A 21376-nucleotide genomic window follows, 5' to 3' on the forward strand; every position below is an offset into this window, starting at 1 on the left:
TCTCAGGCAGGAGGCAGAAAAGGGGGTGAGGAGCATGGAAACTCACTTCCTCAGGTGAGAAATCCAGTCACCTAGGAGTCTGTTAGGTAGAGATCTGTGATCTGCCTATTCATATCTACCGGAGGTGGGGGAGCCCAGTAGGAGCAGTCTGGTCTGGACTCTAACAGTAACAGTGAGGAAAGGAATTATGGGAGGACAGGACACATGGCCCCAATCTAAGTCCTCTACCACATACATTCCTTTTCCTCCCCCTCCTTTGAGACAGGCCTTCTTTATGCCATTTGAGTCACACACACACACACACACACACACACACACACACACACACACACACACAAATGTAGCTGTAAAGGTCGTGTGGGGCTACTGAAAGTTGTGAGGCATCATTGAGATGAGACATGAGACCCGATTCCACAAGACATAGTAGATAAGGTTTGATAGGCCGAGATGGACAACACAGTCTCTCCTGAGATGTGAGGGGTAAGACAGGTGTTTGGGGATGACAGAGGCTGGCCACACCACCGTGTGCACTCCGCTCTCTCTTCCTCTCAGACCTGGCTACTCGCATGGGCTTCTGCACAACCGTTACGGTGAACGTGAACAAGCCAGACATCTGGAGGTGGTTCTAGACCACAGGAGGCTGCGTGTTTGGCGGAGGCCCAGATTCACCCTGATACCTGATTGCCAATGTCACAGGTGTCTCGGGTGAGCGGCGGACATCGAGGGGTTCCACCAAGTTTGTTCCACGGGACAGATGAAGAATTGCACATCCTCCAAATGAGGCCCATGCAGAGAAAGCAAAACTGGCGGACTGGAAGGGGCTTACACCGCGAACACCGGGCAGGTGGGGTGACAAGGCTTACAGATGCTGGAGACATGAAAGCGAAAGTGACGGACAGCTGGAGATGCGGGGGGGTGGGGGGAGCACAGACAACAGGCGGCAACTGCCCCAAAGTGAAAACTCCATTTGGAGCTCATGGGGCCCCAGACACAGAGGTGGAGAAGCACCAACCAGAGAGGGAAACAAGAAGAAAATCGGCGCATTTTATTAGGACAGGAAAAGAGCTCCCATCAGGGGCTAGGGAGGAAGCGCAGAGATGGGAATCTTCCCGGAGGCTTTGTGTCAGCCTTGCTGTGGGCTCCCCAGGCCCTTCCTTTCCAGTCTGCCCCTTCTTCCTCATTGCATTGCCCTCTAGCCATTGGCAGTTGCAACAGCTCACTGTTACAAGGAGCAGCCTCTCCTAAAGGGGCAGTCCCTGTCCTAAATGAGTACGGGTTCCCCTGATCCTCTTCCACCCCGTCTCCCAGAGAGCAGCCTTTGACACCCACTGCACTGGAGATGGGGGCAATGTCCACTCTGGCTGCCTCTGGATGAGAGGGCAAAATGTTTTAGGGTTTCAACCAGAAAGGAGGACTCTTAGGGGTGGGTCTTTAGGACCAATATGGAGGACAATGAGAGAAGTCAGATGGCTGCAGAGACCCAGGGTGCAGGCCAGCCATTTTGACTTTGTAGAAGTGCCCAGTGATATCCTGTAGGCATGAGATGGATATTCTGGTGAACTGTATCTAATTTTGTGACTTTGATGACTGGAAACTTAATTGCCTCACTAAGTTGGGGAACATGGGCAGTTAGAACACAGATTTTTTTTCTTTTCTTTATTTTATTTTATTTATTTATTTATTTTTTTTATTTTTCAAGACAGGGTTTCTCTGTGTAGCTTTGCGCCTTTCCTGGAACTCACTTGGTAGCCCAGGCTGGCCTCGAACTCACAGAGATCCGCCTGGCTCTGCCTCCGAGTGCTGGGATTAAAGGCGTGCGCCACCACCGCCCGGCTCTTTTCTTTATTTTTTAAAAAGTTTTTTTTTTTTAATTTTACATACCAATCCCAGTTCCCTCTCCCTCCCCTCTCCTGCATTCCCCACCTCCTCCCATCCCACCCCACCCCCTATCCACCTCTCAGAGGATAAGGCCTCCCTTGGGGAGTCAACAAAGTCTGGCATACTAACTTGAGGCAGGCCCAAGCCCCTCCCCACTGTGTCAAGGCTGAGCAAGGTGTCCCACCCTAGAGAATGTGTTCCAAAAATCCAGTTCATGCACCCGGGATAAGCCCTGGGCCCCCTGCCAGGGGGTCCCCAAACAAATCTAGCCACACAACTGCCACCCACATTCAGAGGGCCTAGTTCGGTCCCATGCATGTTCCCCAGTTACAGACCAGATTCCATGAGCTCCCACCAGCTTGGGTCCGCTGTCTCTGTGGTTTTCCCCATCATGATCTTGACCTCACTTGCTCCTGTGATCCTTCCTCCCTCTCTTCAACTGAAGTCTAGGAACTCAGCCCAGTGCTTGGTTGTGGATCTCTGCATCTGCTTCTGTCAGTTACTGGATATTGGTTCTATGATGACTATTAGGGTACTCACTAATCTAATTATAGGGGGAGGCTAGCTCAAGCACCCTCTCTACTGTTGTTAGGAGTCTTAGCTGGTGTCATCCTTGTGGATTCCTAGGGATTTCCCTAGCACCAGGTTTCTCCCAACCCCCTAATGGTTCCCTCTACCAAGATCTCTCTTTCATTGCTCTCTCTCTCTCTCTGTCCCTCTCTCCACTTGGCCATCTCAGTCCTTCCTGTCCCCATCCCCCAGCCCTTCCCTTCTACCCCCAACTCCCAGTTTACCCAGGAGATCTTAACTATTTCCCCTTCCTGGGACCCTCCACGTATGTCCCTCTTAGGGTCCTCTTTACCTAGCTTTTTTGGGTTATTGACTGTAGCCTGGTTATCCTTTGCTTTGCATCTAATATTCATTTAAGAGTGAGTACATACTGTGTTTGTCTTTCTGAGTCTAGGTTACCTCACTCAGGATGATTCTTTCTAGTTCTATTCATTTGTCTACAAATTTCCTAATGCCGTTGTTTTTTTTTTTTAACCACTGAGTAATATTCCATTGTGTATATGTACCACATTTTATTTATCCATTCTTCGGTTGAGGGGCATCTAGGTTGTTCCCAGGTTCTGGCTATTACAAATAGCGCTGCTATGAACATGGTAGAACATGGGATTTTATATTATAGTTATGAGAAGCTATTTTCCATAGAGGAGAGATTCTATAGACGTCAAAGATATGCTTATATTTCCTCTCCGTGTTCAGGAGGGTGGGCCCTTAGCCTGTGAAGAAACAGCTCAGATCTTATTTGAATTAAGATATCCAGCAGAAACTTGTTGGGCCAGGTTAGACACTCTCTACCAAGTTAGAAGTGAAGATGTATTCTTGGGAAATGCATTTTGTGTTCCTCCTGTATTCCTCCAACTCTGATTTTCCTTCCTTAAGACCATCCAGCCTTCTCTGCCCCAACAACAAAAAAATTAACTGACTTCATGTTTTATGCCTTTCCTATCTGAAGTGGCCTAGTCTAGTTGCTCTGCAATCTCTAGGCCTATATTGACTCTTTCTAGCAAGTCCTTCTATTATGAGGAGAGACTACAACAGGGGGTGCAATTTATCTTTGTTTCTCTGGGCCAACTCTGGGCTAGCCACCAGAGAAACTGGATATGCCAGAAGACTATGGCTAGAGTATGGCTAGAGTAGGAGTGATGGACCCAGAACCTGGAAATACCCTATTGAAAGGTAAGTGTAGTAGGTACTTCTCCATAGTAAGCAAAAACCTGGGTGTGCCATAGAGGCTTCCAGAGTCATCTGCTCCATAAAGTGATATTTGTTCCAGAATACTTCTGGATCCACTGTGTCTTGCTCAATTCTGCCTGCAAGATGAGACTGGTTTGGGGAGGTGGATGGACCCATCATATCACTCCTAGAAGTTGGGTTTGTCTATTAGGGAATTCTGTAAGTATCCCATGGGTACATGGCAGAAAGTTTTGGGGACAGTGTTCTATGTTACAATGAACTTCACATCACTGATTGGGTTTGTGAACCCTGCACTTAGATATTCCAAGACTGGGAGTGGACCTTACTATCTGTCAGCCATTCCTGGCTAGGAGCCCTTATCATATTGGTGATAACATAGGCAGAAATATGACAATTTTGATTTCTAATGCAAGTTATCTGTCAGAAAAGGATTGCAAGGTACATACTTTTGGGAACTTGAGCCAAGATAAGAAAAGATTCTTGGAAAAGATTCCCCTTTGTACAGGTCCAAGGTGACCCTGTTCTATTTCACAGCAAGAGGTGCTCCTGAAGAACGAGAGGTAGAATGCTGTGTCTTTCGATGCTCCTCACCAGGGACTGGAGTGCATATCCGAACAGCACCTAAACCAGTGAAAGTGCCCTGGATAGCACTCTTGCCCACCCATGCCTGGGAGCCTGGCTCTAGAGTTCAGGAAGACACCAGGCTCCATAGTACTGCGTCCACTAGAAATGTCATTACTAAGAAGAGTGTCTGTATATCAGAAAGGAGCTGGCCCAGAGGAGGCTACATATTCCTAGGGAGGACCCACACAGTGACAGTTCACTGGACAAGGTCCAGTCAGAGGGAGCGACAGTAAATAACCCCCCTGACAGAGATGCTACTAGGAGGAAGAAACAGCAATAGAAGAGGTACAGATTCAGAAGTTAATCGCTCATATGCACACCAGGTGGCTGTCCCTTGAAGAGTAATTTGAGGCGCTCCAGTGGCTCCTAGGGGGTAAGATTTAGCGAGTGGGACGATTGTCTGGGTCTACCTTTGACAAGGGCTGCGTGGCGAGCACTGCTTCTTGAGTCTGATGTGATGGATCTAGAGACTGACACCAGCTACCTTGATGGCTGTAAGGACGAATACAATGACAAGATACGGACCCCTGGTGTCCAGAGAGGGTGTTCTCCTTGAGGATTTTGAATAAGACTAGATCGCCAGAACACAATGTGGGAGGCCTCATCTATCCCCCTTAAGGGGTTCCCTGCCTGAGCTCTGAGAGGATTTTTTGGATCCTGGCTAGATGGGTGATGTAGGATAACCTCAAATCATGAAGTAGGTCTCTCAAAAGGAAAGGTCCAAAAATGCCTCTAAGAAGTCAGTCCCAATGGTCCCAGGGTACTCTTCAGTTGTACCAAAGCTAACAACCATAACTTCATCCGAGAAGTCTGGGCTTTCTGCACTGATTTAGTGTGATGTCTTTTGAGTAGATCATTTCCTTCCTCTATTTTTCGAGAAGACTGGAGATGCCAGTAGAGGTTGAATTGTATCCTCAGGGCCTAAGGGACTCCTCTAGAGATTCGTGATTTGAAGTCTGGCCCATTGTCACTCTGTTTGCTTCTGGGTGTCCCAACCTGGAAACAATTTCATTTGAGAGGGCCTCTGCCGTTTCATGTGCCCTCTCTGTTTGGCAAGGGAAGGCTTCAACCCACCTGGTGAAAGTATTTGGCCATACTAGTAGCAGATAGGTTTTAGATTGCCTTAGGGAGTAAGTAAAATCTATTTGTCTATCTTCCCCTGGATATTTTTCACATCTTTGCATGCCGAGAGATGGCAGGTGACTGCTTCGGGAATTAGTCTTTGGGCAGGCTTCACAGCCTGAACTCGCTGGACTGCAGTTTGGACCACTGTAGATAGTGGGTCATCTACGTTTGCCTCAGGCTCTACACTAGCAAACGGACCACTTGGGAAGGGAAAGCTCTATTAGTAAGAAGAATGTTTATAAGGAAAGGAAAAGCAGCGGTTTTAACCCAGTTAGTTCCGGGTTGCCGCTCCTTGGCCACTGAATCTAGCTCTTTGCTGAGGTATCCTTCCAGCTGGGGTATCAGTCCTATGGTTTGTATTAGGATCCCCAGGGCAATCACCTTGCTTTCAGTTACACCAAAGGAAAATTGAGGTTCAGTGGGTAATCCCCAAATGGAGGTCCCAGTGAGTGCCTCTTTGAGTCACTGGAAAGAGCATCAGACCTCTGATTCTCACACCAGTGTGGCAGGGGTGGAAGAGTGAGGGTGGTGGGGATGGAGGGTGAGGGGGTAGGGTGGGGGAGAGGGGCATTTCTGAGTCTCTTTAGAAGTTGGTAGAAGGGAATCCAGATACTGCAGAAGCTCATCACTCCAAGGAAAGCCCTTGGTTGCTTAATAGTCTAAGAGAGAAGATACGTTAGAATAGGCTGGACATTTTTTTTCCAAACTCAGACTTCATTTTTCTCTCTAATATTTCCAAGTACAGAACTTAAGACTGGCATAGATGGACCTTTTCCTGAGAGACTGTATAGCCTTCTTTTGGATCTCTTATCTTTATGTTCTTTTTACATTGTTTTGTTTTCTCCCTGAGACATGAGTTGGGACTGAGAGATGCTGTTGGGTTTGTTTCCTTTTTATCCTGGCACTTTTCATAATTTTATTCCCCTTTGTTTTATTTTTCAAATGTTTGTAGATTTATTTATTTCATTTTGTGTGTTTCAATGTATATCTGTGAGCCACATGCATGCATGGTACCTGCTGAGGTCAAAAGAGGGCATTGAATTCCCTGGAACTGGAGTTATGGATGGTTGTGAGACATCATGTGGATGTGGAGAATTGAACCCGGGGCCTCTGCAGGAACGAGTGCTCTTAACCACGGAGCCATCTCTCTCGCCCCATTTTGCCATTTGTTTTAAAGTTTGTACAGTACAGAGAATGATCTACCCTAGCCATACTCTTGGTTATGAATGAATGAGAGTAGCAAATAAAGAAAACTGGCAGGTCCATCCTTAAACGTATGTTTACAACCACCCCCAGAAACCAAGGTAATTCCTGTTAAAAACTACTGTACTAGAGTTACTAGCTGAAAGACTTCTAGGGAGAAAGTCCTGTCTCTCTTTTCTAAGGGGCAGCATCTTATCATCTGTTTTATTATAAATGTCTTTATGTCATGAGACAAACAATAACAGCTTCAACTGGAAATAGTTTGCCCCTTAGCTGCCATTATGGGTACCATACCTGTATTCTTGAGGTGTTTTGCTCGCCTCTGTCCTTGTCACAGAGTCAGAGGGCCAGCTGACCTAGGACAAGGGCTCTGGAGAATATTTTAACACAAACATGCTTGGATCTGTAGTGGGATGGTTAAATCTCATCCCCAGAGCAGCTTCCTGGTGAGCTTAAACAATGCATGGCAATCCACTAATATCTATATGCCAAAGGCATTTGCTTCTCTATGAAATTGAACTCAGCTGTCCAGAGGTGGTAGCGCACACTTTTAATCCCAGCACTCAGGTGGCAGACACAGGGAAATCTCTGAGTTCGAGGCCAGCCTGATCTGCTGTTCTACTCTGGACAGGAAACTTGCTGTCAACTCCAGTGACAACCGGTTGGACCCAAAGCACCTGTCTTCTTTATGACCAGCCTAGAGTTGTCTGAATGGACCCTACCTGTTGGATCATGCATCGGAAGAGGCACTGACAAGACACAGAAGGCCTTTTCTTCCTTTTACAGGACTATAAAAGCAGAGCATTTGATCATAAAGGGTCACCCTCCGATTTCCTTCAGCTTCCTAGGACCGTGTACATGGCAGTCTGCACCAGTGATCAAGCACAATCCGATTGGCAGAGGTGTCTGTCTCTACCAGTGTCTAACTCGAGAATCTACCTGCCTATTTTTGTTATGACCGGGTGCTTAAAACCCTGTATCTACAGCAAGTGTGTGTGCAAATGAAGGCAGATAACTGGAGAAATATTAGTGTCTTCCCTCCTGTAAAAATATTGAGTCATATAGGATGTTTATTCTCCCCCCACAAAAAGGAAGTATTCTTAGTACCTTAGGAGGAGGGTCTTGGAGGCTCTGGTTGAGCCCCTTGGGGAGCTCAGCATGTGACCACAGGAGAGGGACTTTATGAGGAGAAATAGAAACAGTCCACAGAAACCAAATTCAAGAGTACAGCCTTCTCATGTTATCATGCTTTATGTGTTGCATAGGCCCCTGCCTTTTTTTTAAGTTAAAAATAATATGAATAGCAGTAAAAAGATAGTGTCCTGAGGGGTTGGGGATTTAGCTCATTGGTAGAAAACTTGGCTTGTAAGTATAAAGACCTAGGTTTGCTCCTCAGCTCTGGGGAAAAAAAGGAAAAGAAGAGAAAAAAAAGATAGTGTCCTATCCCACCCATAGCCAGTAGGCTAAAGGCAACTGAGCCATTCCCTTCCTTAACGAGCCTTACTGCAAATTGGAGTCCTCATAAGGTGGTATCCCAAAAGCAAATGGAACTTGAGCTTATAAATTTATAATTTTCAAAGCCAATCAAAATGTATATAACTATTGAGTTAAATTTATCATGCCCAAATAGAATGAAAGATTAATTAACTGTAGTAGCTACTTTTGCTGCCAGGGTCTCCACTGTGCTACCTGTAGTAAGCAATTATGAAATGGTAATCCCAGAAACAGTAACAACGGCAGCAGCAATGTCAAATTCTCTTCTGGAGCATGTGGACATCCACTGGCATGGACGCAGCTCCAGGAACACGAACCGCCAAGGCCCATTTTTCTTGATCCCAGCATGACTTAAGCTGGCAGCTCTGCAAAAGAACAACTAAGAACCATAAAGAAAAAACAGGCAGCTCATTAGGATCATAACTAATGGTCTTTTAATGGTTACATTCAGGCTCATAAATTTTAAGGTATCTTCAAAGGGGGGCTAAATGAATTTCAGGAGGCCAATAAATGTTGCACAGAGCCACTCCTGAAAAGTAGGTACTACACCAGCTTGAAGAGGATTGTGAAAATGAAAAGCTTAGCTGGCGTGCTACTGTTAACAAATGGAGGTCAGTGTCTTTCAGGGTTATTCTTAATCTCCAAGGTGTCTGGGTGACACGTTCTCAAACATGCTTGAAAAAGCAGTTACCATACATTACCTTCTGGAGAATCCAACCACATGGCTACAGTTCCTTGGCTTACGTTAATGCTTGCTAAAGCTGGCCATATTGGGCTCTCAATCACCATTGGCATCAGAAGGGGAGAGTTTTTCATGAAGGCCCAATAGGTCTCTGTCATGTTGGGCTTCAGCAGCAGCCACAGAGCATGCACAGCACTCAGGAATCCAAAGAGGAACCTCATTGTCTTGAGGAAAGACATAAACAGAACCCCGGGCCCATACCAACACCAGATCAGGTCTCCTCCAAGTGCCAGTAGAGGGAAAGAATAGAATGTGGAGAGGAATGATGAGTCCCTAGTTCCCCCTTTTTTTAACTTTAGTAAAATATGTTTGTTTGGTTTTCTTTTTAATAGTTCAAATTTTTCTTTTATTTTTTATTTTTTAAAATTAATTAATTTATTTTTCTATTATCAGCTTGATACAGTATGTATTCTTATCTTAATAGTGAATTGTTTCATTGAGGCTTGCTCAGTAATTGAGTAAAACCAAAACTTATTATAAGCCACAGTCGTCCTAGGGTCCCCCATGCTATATATATAGCCTCCATGGTTCTGTGGGTTGTAGTCTGATTCTTCTTTATTTTATATCTAGAATCCACTTATGAGTGAATACATACCATGTTTGTCCTTCTGGGTTTGGGTTACCTCACTCAGGATGATTTTTTTCTAGTTCCATCCATTTGCCTGCAAATTTCATGCTTTCATTGTTTTTCTCTGCTGAGTAGTACTCCACTGTGTATATGTACCACATTTTCTTAATCCATTCTTCAGTTGACGGGCATCTAGGTTGTTTCCAGGTTCTGGCTATTACAAATAGTGCTGCTATGAACATAGCTGAGCATGTATCTTTATGGTATGAATCAGCATTCTTTTGGTATATGCCCAAGAGTGGTATGGCTGAGTCTTGAGGTAGTTCAATTCCTAATTTTCTGAGAAACCACCATACTGATTTCCACAGTGGTTGTATTATGGTTTGTTTTTACATTCCGACCATAATTCCCCTTCCCTCCTCTCCCACCACATTTCCCACCTCAATCCACTCCTCCTCTTCTGTTTCTCTTCAGAAAAGGGCAGGCCTCCCATGGATATTAACCAGCCATGGTATATCAAGTTGCAGTGAGACTAGGCACCTCCTCTCCTATTAAGGTTGAACAAGGCAACCTGGTAGGAGGAAAGGGTCCCCAAATCAGGCAACTGAATCAGACACAGCCCCTGCTCCCACTGTTAGGAGTCCTACAAGAAGACCAAGCTACACAACTGTCACCTAAGTGCAGAGGGCCTAGGTCAGTCCCTTGCTGTTCTCTGATTGCTGGTTCAGAGACTGGATTTTTTTTAAAGCATTAAAAATTGTAAAGACTGTGGAACTTGTAAAAACTGGACTGTTCTTTATATTGTAATATCAACATGAAATCTGTGGAACAAGGAATGAAAGCTTGTCATTTAACAGTGATGTGGTTTTGTGTCAAACTGACTGGTAGTAGACCTATGATGGCTAATCTTGGTTGTCAACTTGATACATTTGGGAAGTGTGGTGATATTGTGTCCCCCAATATACTGTGTACCCTAATAAATTTATCTGGGGTCAGAGAACAGAACAGTCACTAGACAGACATAGAGGCCAGAAAATGGTGGCACACACACCTTTAACCTAGCATTCTGGAGGCAAAGATCTGTCTGGATCTCTGTGAGTTCAAATCCCCCTGCATCAAGGCTGAGGGAGGGATCCCGACATAGAGAATGGGCTCCAACAAACCAGCTCCTGCGCCAGAGACAGAGCCTGGTCCTACGGCCAGGGGCCCCACAACCAGACCAAGCCTCAACTGTCACCACAGGCAGAGGCCTAGGTCGGTCCCAGGCAGGCTCCCTAGCTGTCGCTCTGGAGTCCCTGAGCTCCCACGAGCTCAGGGCAGCTGTCGCTGTGGGTTTCCCCTGCCAGGCCTGTGTGGCCAGGGACCTGGCTGTTTCTCTAGTGCATCGCCCAGGCACACCCACTTTGCTATCGCCACTGTGACCATCCTGACACTCTCATTTCTGGAAACTGTTCCTATAGGACCAAGGGACTTGGCACGTGCAGTTTCCTCCAAGATGCCTTCTCCTCCCAGTCCTTTGCCCTCCTCTGTAGTTTCTAAAGTGATGGCCCTGGAACTGCAGCATCAGCACCACTAAACTTCTCAGATCCAGTGTGTCACCACCTTTCAGATGTGATCTGGCTACCTGTTAGAGGAAACGTCCAGGGTACATTCCCCTTTTTCATCTTATAGGCATGCTGGGAATAATCCAAGGCTAGCTGAAAGTGACAGGGATTTATGTTGCTCCAACAAGAGATCCTTTAGCAGTGGCAGTCAGGTGTTTGGTGGCTGCATTCCAAACCTTTCTCATGCTGTGGCTAGGCCGAACCTGAGGCGGGTGTTTTCTACACAGTCTCTCAAAGGGTCCTGTAGCAGGAATCTTAAAAGTTCTTATTAATAAAATCAAACCTGAGGTCAGTTATTGGGGTCAATGCTGGTAGATCAGAGAGACAGAACAAGCCACAGCTATCTCACCTTGCCAGTTCCTCAGCTGGTCCTGTTTCCTCAGACTGGAAGCTTCTGTGTCCTCATCCCAATGGCTCTCAGCTGAACTGCTGCTTCAAAGCTTGAATGCTTAACCAGCCACATGCTTAACCAGCCAAATACTTAACCAGCCAAATGCTGCTAGTTTCTAGTCCTCATGCCTTATATATCTTTCTGCTTTCTACCACCACTCTCTGGGATTAAAGGCTGGCTTTCTGGGATTAAAGGCATGTGTCACCATGCTTGGCTCTTTCCAATGTGGCTTTGAACTCACAGAGATCCAGAGGGATTTCTGTCTCTGGAATGCTAGGATTAAAGGCGTGTGCTATCACTGCCTAACTAGTGGCTTTTCTGTTCTCTGACCCCAGATAAGTTTATTAAGGTATACAATATTTTGGGGAACATAATACCACCACAGGGTCCTCCTGGGAATACACTCCAACTGCACACAAGGTAACTAGTGTAACACGAATCTTAAAAGGTCTTAATAAAAATAAACCCAGGGCCAGGTATTCAAGTGAATGCTGAAAGATCAGAGAAGCAGAACACGCCACAGCTACCTAACCTCGCCAATTCCTCAGCTGATCTTGTTTTCTCAAACCGGAAGCCTCTGTGTCCTCATCTAAATGGGTCTCAGCTGAACTGCTGCTAAAAACCTAAAAGCTTAACCAGCTCTAGTTCCTGGTCCTCACGCCTTATATACCTTTCTGCTTTCTGCCATCACTTCCTGGGATTAAAGGTGTGTGTCATCATGCCTGGCTGTTTCCAGTGTGGCCTTGAACTCACAGAGATCCGGCTGGATCTCTGCCTGCCTCAGGAATGCTAGGTTAAAGGTGTGTGTGCCACCATTTTCTGGCCTCTATGTCTATCTAGTGACTGTTCTGTTCTCTGACCCCAGATAAGTATATTAGGGTACACACTATCACCATAAACTACCTAGATTTTACTAGCTAGTTTCCCATCCCTTCAATGATTCCCTGCATTCCACGCATGCCCTCAGCTGAATTAACAGCTGCTCTAACTCCAAATCCCCTTTACTCTGCAATGTTACTAAACACCTTTGCAGGAATTAGTGGCCAGAGATCACATGTCTGTAGCCATTGGATGGTATCTAGCTGGGACAGGAATATACAGGACATGTGAATAAACAAATATGAAACAAGGTGAAATGAAACAAAACCATATCAAACTCAAGGAGAGAAAACACAGGTTCCACATTAATGGCTCCATTAGGGGAATGATTTTTGATCCATATCATCTTAGTAGTTTTCTCACCATCTCCAGGAGACAAAGCTGGGTAGATCATGTGGTATTTTGGCAAAGGCCAACTCCAGTCTGGTGGTGTTTGTGTCAGTGTCCACAGCCATTCTGTCAGGTGTATGTCTCTCCTGTGCCTCCCAAGTTGTTCCCTACATCAGGTAGCTCACAACCACCTGTAATTCCAGTTCCAAGGTACCTGCTGCTCTCTGTTCTCCTTGGGCACCTGTATACATGTGGTGCACATAAACACACATCGGCACATATACATGAATAAAAACAAATCTTTAAAAATACTCGTATGTGGGGTTGGGGATTTAGCTCAGTGGTAGAGCGCTTGCCTAGCAAGCACAAGGCCCTCGGTTTGGTCCTCAGCTCTGGAAAATTAAAAAATAAAAATAAAAATAAATTTTTAAAGATTAAAAAAATAAAATAAATTAAATAAATTAAAAAATTTAAAAAATAAAATAAAAATAAAAAAATTAAAAAATTAAAAATAAAATAAAAATTATTTTTTAAAAAAATTTAAAAAATAAAAAATAAAATAAATAAAAAATAAAAAGTAAAAAATTTAAAAAAAATACTTGTATTCAAGAACATGTATCAATTCTTGCTTCAATTGCTAATCCTAAACAGTGACTCTGGAAAGCCAGTAAGATAAGCTCCACTCTGGGAAAAACCTTTTCCTGTCCTTTTCAAAATAATTTTAGGATATGGCCATCCAAAACCACATACATTCGAAGTCCCATTCTGGTTTACAACTGAGGATGCACTAAATTTAGATTAATTTAGGGAATAATGAAATTTTGAAGTTAATCCTCCTTTTCAAAAAAATTGTTTTAAGATATTATTTTAGCACACAAACAGAAGGTCCATAAAACTCTTACAAGTATTTTCCTCTTATTTTGCTTATGGTTGTGATTGAGATAAGAAGGTCTTGTATTTTTATATTCCAGTGAATCGTATGCCTTTTAAATGCATTTGTATCGTGACAGCCAAGCTCCCCTGGCCTACATTTCAGATGATTGCTTTGGTTTTAGATGAGGGCAATGCAGAAAATCAAGGCAATTTACCACTCCTTTTGTTAACAAAATTCCTTACACTACATCGTTATTCCTCTCCAGTACATTCCAGAGCCTGAATGTAGCTGCATGACGAATTTTTTAAAAGGTTGATTTCATGATTTATTTAAGTGTATGTATGCCTGTGCGGAAATATGTACACACATGCATAGAGGTGTCAGATCCCCTGGTGCTAGAGCTGTAGGCAGTGGTAGACCACCCAACATGGTGCTAGGTACCAAACCTGAGTCCATCAGAAGAACAACAAATGTTCTTAACCACTGAAACATCTCTCTAGTCCCTAGTCTGAGGGTCTTTATATATGGTCCTATGTTGGTAGGTAGAAACACCAATGACTGGGATTTCCCTGCCTTTGGTGAAAGGGATTATGTGATGGTTTGAATACAAATAGCCCCCTAGGCTCTTATTTTTGAATGCTTAGTCATCAGGGAGTGGAACTGCTTGAAAATAATTGGGAGGTGTGGCCTTGTTGGAAGAAGTATGTCACTGTGGTTAGTCTTTAAGATTTCAAAAGCCCATACCAGGCCCAGTCTTTCTCATTTCTCTGTCTCTGTCTCTGTCTCTGTCTCATTCCCACTCTCTCTGTCTCCTCTGTCTCTCTCTCTACCTGTGGATCAGAATGTAACTCTCAGCTACTTCTTCAGCACCATGCATCCCACCATGCTCCCTCTCCATGATAATAATGAACTAAATCTCTGAACCTGTAAGCAAGCCCCCAATTAAATGCTTTCTTTTGTAAGAGTTGCCTTGGTCACGGTGTCTTTTCACAGTAACAAAACAGTGAATAGCAGAGTTTTGGCTGAAGTCTGACTTACAGTAGGTCCAGTGGGTTCCTGAACTGATCCTGTGGTCATTTCCCTAGTCCCCGAATGTATAGTTGGGATAGATATAATTAGAAGTTGGCAGAATTCTCAAACTGGCTCCCTGAGTTGGAAAGGCTAAATGGAAGCCTTTAGAGTTGCCTCTATCAAAGAAAATCGTGAGTCAAAAACAGTATCACATCCTTGGAGGAAGTGAAGAAATTAGTGCCACCATCAAGGACTTGAAAGATGCAGGGATGGTGGTTCCCACCACATCTCCATTTAACTCCCCTGTCTGACCAGTGCAGAAGACAGATGGATAGTGGAGAATGACAGCTGACTATCACTAACTCAATGAGGTAGTGATCCCAATTGCATCTGCTGTACCAGACATGGTGTACTTGAGCAGATTAACATATCTCCTGGTAGATGGTATGCAGCTATTGATCTAGCAAGTGCCTTATTCTTGGTATCTGTCCATAAGGACCACCAGAGTGGGCAAGGGCAGCAATATACCTTTACAGTTTTACCTCAAGTATATATTTACTCTCCAGCCCTGTGTCATAACTTAGTTTGAAGGGATCTTGATCATTTATCTCCTCCACAAAATATCAAACTGCTGCACTATATTGATGGCATTATGCTGATTGAACCAAGTGAGCAGGAGGTAGCAATCATTTGATAACACGTAAGTGCACCAAAGTATGGGAAATAAACCCATCAACAATTTAAGAGCTTTCTACCTCAGTGAGATTGTCAGGAGTCCAGTGGTGTGGGGCATGCAGAGATCTAGACATGATTGTGTCTGAAGTTGACAACAGGCGGACCTGTGATGGCTATTCGTGGTTGTCAACTTGACCATATCTATAATTAACTAAAGCCAAAATGGCTAGGCACAGCTATAAGGGATATTTTTATTAATTAACTTATTGGAAGTGAGAAGACCTACTTCTAGTCTGGATCTTTGAGGTAGGAAGACCCACCTTTAATCCAGATCTTTTGAGGTGGGAAGATCCACCTCTAACCTGGACCACACCTTCTGGTAGCAGCCTATGTAAAGGATATGAAAAAAGGAAGCTTGCCCTCTTTCTTTGCCAGCTTGCTCTTGTTGTCGCTGGCAAGTCCATTCCCTCACTGGCATTAGAACCCACTTCTTCAGGTTTCCAGCCTATACTGAAGACCAGCTGAGACATCCAGCCTTCTGGACTGAACAAACTAACTACAAGACTGTTGGACCTTCTGTTGGTAGTGTTGGTAGAAAACCACTCTTGGGACTAGCAAGTCCACAAGCCAGAAACCATTCTAATAAAATATATGTTCTGTTTCTTTAGAGAACCCTGATTAATTCAGACAATGTGACCTGGGTCCCTCTATTAGGCATCTGTGTTTAAACTCCCTCAGTTTCTTTTTTTGCATGGACTGAGTAGGGTGTTCAATGTGGGGCCAAGAAATTTTTTTCATTTCCTCCCAAAGGCAGCACTATCAAAAACACAAAACTCTGTCTTGACCATAAGCCCTCTTGTGGCCTGCAAGAATTCAGGCTCACCTATAGACAGTATTCACCTGGGTCAAACATCTAATGCTAACTGAATAGTTGCTATAGATTACAGACCTGGAAAGCACTATAGTGTGGTAATTGTTACTACTCATGGCCAACATTTCAGCAACGAAGCACCCCACTGATAAACTGTGTAATATAGAGCATGCAAGAGACAGATGGCTAGGCACCTAAAAGTGTTTGCTGCTCCTGCAGAGGACCAGAGTTCTATCCTCAGCACACACTTTCTGAAGACTCACAAACTGGAACATCAGCTCCAGGGTATTTGATGCACACTTCTGGCCTCCATGGGCGGGCACGCGCACACACACACACACACACACACACACACACACACTTTTTTAAAGTAAGTACCTTCAGAGCCACAAGCAAGCCTGTCTATATAGTGAAAAATAATTACATGGAAGAAAATTCCTAAATGGATCGAACCATTGAGTATTGCCAGGGGACATGCTAAGGTGCTCCATGTTCTTCAAACTCCTCGCACACTATGTTTAATGTGGAAATATTGAAAAAGACTGGGGAAAGCCCCGAGACCAAGGGAACTGACAGGCCTATCCAGATAACAACTGTGAAGAAAGTCAATGCTCTCTGGAATGGCTCCTCTGCTTACTGTAGTCAGCCCTGAACCCAGAACAGCGGCCAGTGGTTGAATCATAAAACCTTTGGTTTGAAAGTTCTAAGTGCATTGCACATTCTTGTAACTCCCTGGAGAACTGACCAATCAGGTTCTGAGACACGGAGAAGACCAGTCTCACAGGGAACTTGGCCTCTCATTCCTGAGTCCTCAGCCTGTTTCTTCCAGAGGTCCTACAGTGGTCTGAGAGTTAACACACATCCTGACAAACAGGTAACGTGGCGGGGTCTGTCCCATCATCGAGCTCATCTGCTGTGTCCTGACCTGACCGGGTCTGGTACTGGGAGGGAGGACGATAGTTGGTGTCCAAGCTGATAAGAGGAATGCTCCTGTAAAGAAGGGGACTAGGGAGCTGGAGAGGTGGCTCAGTTAGTTTTCATGGGGGGGGGTATAGCCACTCCCTGGTAGGCTGACCATGCCCCAGTGGATGGCCTTACACCCAAGAGAACATGGGAAGCACAAATTGGACCTGATGGTTTAAAAAATGAACACAGCAAGTTGTGTGGGTAGGGAATGGGAAGTGTATCTGGGAGAAGTTGGGAAGAATGAATATGATATAAATACAATATATGAAATTCTCAAAGAAATTAACAAAAATATTTAAAAAGGTAATGTACAATGATATTTATGTATGAAGGTGTCATAATAAATACTTCATTTTTACAATAATTACAAAACATCTAATTAGAAATTATATATAAAACCCTGCTAAAGGTTTGTAGGGTGAGTTATGGGCATCTACCTATGGCAGAGGGGCTAGCAGACTATCGCAGGTTTAATGTGGAAATATTGAACAAACTGGGGAAAGCCCTGAGACCAAGGGAACTGACAGGCCTATCCAGATAGCAACTGTGGAGAAAGTCAATGCTTGGGTAACGTCTGCTCTCTGGAACGGCTCCTCTGCTTACCGTAGTCAGCCCTGAACCTGGAACAGTGGCCAGTGGTTGAATCATAAAACAGATTTTTGGTCTCAGGATTCTAAGTGCATTGTGGCCAGTGGTTGAATCATAAAACGGATTTTTGGTTTCAGGATTCTAAGGGCATTGTGCATTGTTGTAACTCCCTGGAGAAGTGACCAATCAGGTTCTGAGACACGGAGAAGACCAGTCTCACAGGGAACTTGGCCTCTCATTCCTGAGTCCTCAGCCTGTTTCTTCCAGAGGTCCTACAGTGGTCTGAGAGTTAACACACATCCTGACAAGCAGGTAACGTGGCGGGGTCTGTCCCATCATCGAGTCATCTGCTGACTGTGTCCTGACCTGACCGGGTCTGGTACTGGGGAGGGAGGACGATAGTTGGTGTCCAAGCTGATAAGAGGAATGCTCCTGTAAAGAGTGTGCAAGGTATGGGGGCTGTGAACTGTCTGGACTGTGTCAGTAGCCAGGTCTCAGTGCTCAGGACACCTGGCTTTGGTTCAGTTTACAGCTGTGTCCTGAGTCCTTGGTCGACCTTTTCTTTTTCCTCTAGATTCAACCAAATGAGTCAGAGGAATCTTGGGAATTCCATCCCTTTCTTCCTGAGACTTTTGTACTGGTTTCTGTGTAACTTTGTCCCTGACAGAGGCAGAGAACAAGGCAGACTGTAGCAGGAACCTTAAAAGTTCTTATTAATTAAATCAAACCTGAGGCCAGTTATTGGGGTGAAAGCTGGAAGATCAGAGAAGCAGAACAAGCCATAGCCACCTCACCTCAAATGTGGTGGTATTGGGTTCCCCAAAATATTGTGTACCCTAATAAACTTATCTGGGGTCAGAGAACAGAAAAGCCACTAGATACTTAGGCTAGAAAATGGTGGCACTCACACCTTTAATCCTAGCACTCCAGAGGCAGAAATCCATCTGGGATCTCTGTGAGTTCAAGGCCACATTGGAAACAGCCAGGCATGGTGACACACGACTTTAATCCCAGGGAGTGAGCCTTTAATCCCAGGGAGTGATGGTAAAAGGTAGAAAGATATATAAGGCATGAGGACCAGAAACTAGAAGCATTTCGCTGGTTAAGCTTTTAGGCTTCTAGCATCAGTTCAGCTGAGATTCATTCTGGATGATGACTCAGAGGCTTCCAGTCTGAGGAAACAGGATCAGCTGAGGAACTGGCGAGGTGAGGTGGCTGTGGCTTATTCTGCTTCTCTGATCTTCCAGCTTTCACCCCAATAACTGACCTCAGGTTTGATTTTATTAATAAGAACTTTTAAGATTCATGCTACAGCAGACATTAACCTGCCTTTCTATAACTTAGAATAAAGAGAAATGTAGCAGTTTAGAATATGGCATGAAGGTTCCATTTAGGAAAAGAAGCAGGAATTGAAGGTTAGCAAGATGGCTCAACCAGTTGCTTGATGCAAGGACTGATGACCTGAGTTCAATCCCCAGAACCCCCATGGTGGTTGTCCCATAACCTACACACACACACACACACACACACACACACACACACACACACACACACACAGTCTTTAAAAAAGAAACAGGAATTGAAAATGTTTTAATAGAACAGAACAGAGCTTCTGAACATAGATCAATGTATATGACAGGATAAAAGATATGATCATGTGAGATACGATAATGTGAAATATGATACGATGGCCATTGCAAATCAAACTGTGTCTCAAAGCAACCTTATTTGGCTACTACGTGTGAGAGACAAACAGACAAAAACAAGGAGGCAGCAGTAATAAAGAGGCCTCTGAGTTTACTGGATTATGTGGCTTTATCTTTTTCAGGCTTTCTTGGTTGTCCCGAGGCCATTGGATAACACCAGTCATGGATAAAGAAAAGCCTGAAGCCAGACCCAGCCCGCCAGAACCTAACATGGAGCTGATCCCGTCCAGGGAGCTAAAAGGCCGCAAGCCTTCCAATAATATACTGATCTATTTGATTGATAGGCAACTGGGGAGGCCCAGAAATGATGTGGATTTGTTTGAATGGATTTGGACCATAACATAAGTACCCGCCCAGGGTAGAGTGGTCTTTGCCAAAATTAATGTTTACTTATGACTACTGGAAATACATGTTTTAAAAAGGAGCAGAATTGCAAGCCACTCTCACATTCAATCCATTAAATTAGTCTTCATTGCAACTGCTTTTGGTGTGTTGTGTATTTCTTGACTTGACCTTCTTGGGTTGCATTGGGCAGGCTATTGTACCCATCTTGATAGTCCTCTTATGAGACCTCAGATACAATGAGGATGGGAGGTTGCATTGCACATCATGTCTCTTCCACCACTAGTCTGAAAAGGAATTGTGTATGCATAACTCTGCAGCACACAGCCATTCAGCGCCAAGGACTCTCCTCACTAGCCACTTTAGAGAGAGAGCCACTGTAGAACTCAACTGACTGCCCCGGTGAAAGGGCACTGGGGAGAGAAAGCAGAGCTAGGTTGGGATTTTAAAATACATGCCCTCTAGAGTTGATCAGTATAACCAGGGAAGTATCATGGCATTAGCTGTCTCTTGTTAAGCAAACCTATTCAGACTACAATGCATGGGAAAGGGTTCCTTTGAGCAAAGAATACAGAGCCCATAACCATGAGCATCAGTGCAATGACTCCCATTCAAAAAGCTCTATCCACCAATGGGTGTGCTAAACAGATCATACCCACTCTGAGAAATTCAGAATGGGAATTGTGTAAGAAATTGGGAATTAAGAAATGACAAATTCCCCACCTCTCGATGGCCCTGGGAGAGCTGGTCCCATCCCTCACTGGCCACTATACTCATAGATTGGTGCCTAGCCCAGTTGTTATCAGGGAGGCTTCATCCAGCAACTGATGGAAGCAGATGCAGAGACCCACAGCCACATATTAGGCAGAGCTTGGGGAATCCTGCGGAAGAGGGGGAGGGAGGATTGTAGGAGCCACAGGGTCCAAGGACACCACAAGAAAATGGCCCACAGAATCAACTAACCTGGGCTCAGAGGGCTCACGTACGGAGACAGAAAGGACAAGCATGGAGCCTGCATGGGTCTGACCTAGGCCCTCTGCCTATGTTACAGGTGTGTAGTTTGATCTTCATATGGGGATCCAAACAGTGAAAGCAGGGGCCGTCTCTGACTCCTTTGCCGGCTTTGAGACCCTGTTCCTCATACAGGGTCATCTAACCAGCCTTAATACATGAGGAGGTGCTTAGTCTTTCTGCAACTTGATACGCCATGTTTTGTTGATATTCATGGGAGGCCTGTCCTTTTCTGAATAGAAACAGAGGAACAATGGTTGTGGGGGCACAAAGGAGGTAGGGGGCTGAGAGGAGAGGAGGGAGGGGAAACTGGTCATGATGTAAAATAAACAACAATCAAAACAAATGTGAAGAAATGACAAATTTCCTGGCCCTCATCAGTTGCCACAACAGGAGATCTGGCCCAACCCTCATGGAAGAACTGGCCCCAGTGATATGGGTGCTGGAGAACCGGCCCTGGTGGTCTGGGCATGAGAGAGATGGCCATGTCCCTTGTTTGGGTGGGGGGTTCCAGGCAGAGACCGGGCTGACCAACTCAGCCACCACCCGGGTCCATATCCAGGGTTCTGAGTTGGCCCACCCCAACATTTACCCCACCTATGACCTGCTGGAGTGTGTGAAGGGACAGGTCCTACTGAATCACAGCCTCAGGATTTCCATGTCTCCGGGTAACAGCAGGATATCGGAGGGGCATTTTGGTGAGGGTCCAGTATTGATCGTGTAGTAGAAGCCA

At 44.9% G+C, this 21376-nt stretch overlaps 1 protein-coding gene across 1 annotated transcript; it reads left to right on the forward strand.

Moving 5' to 3' along the window:
• The first annotated feature begins 16758 nt into the window (after positions 1-16758).
• LOC114705283 (embryonic testis differentiation protein-like) lies at positions 16759-19762 on the forward strand. Its single transcript, XM_028887095.2, has 3 exons — positions 16759-16904; positions 17722-17896; positions 19413-19762. The coding sequence occupies exon 3, from the start codon at positions 19453-19455 to the stop codon at positions 19633-19635; it is 183 nt and encodes a 60-aa protein (XP_028742928.1). The 5' UTR covers positions 16759-16904; positions 17722-17896; positions 19413-19452; the 3' UTR covers positions 19636-19762.
• Positions 19763-21376: the final 1614 nt, after the last annotated feature.

Source organism: Peromyscus leucopus, chromosome X (genome assembly GCF_004664715.2).
Source record: "Peromyscus leucopus breed LL Stock chromosome X, UCI_PerLeu_2.1, whole genome shotgun sequence".
Taxonomy (NCBI): domain Eukaryota; kingdom Metazoa; phylum Chordata; class Mammalia; order Rodentia; family Cricetidae; genus Peromyscus; species Peromyscus leucopus.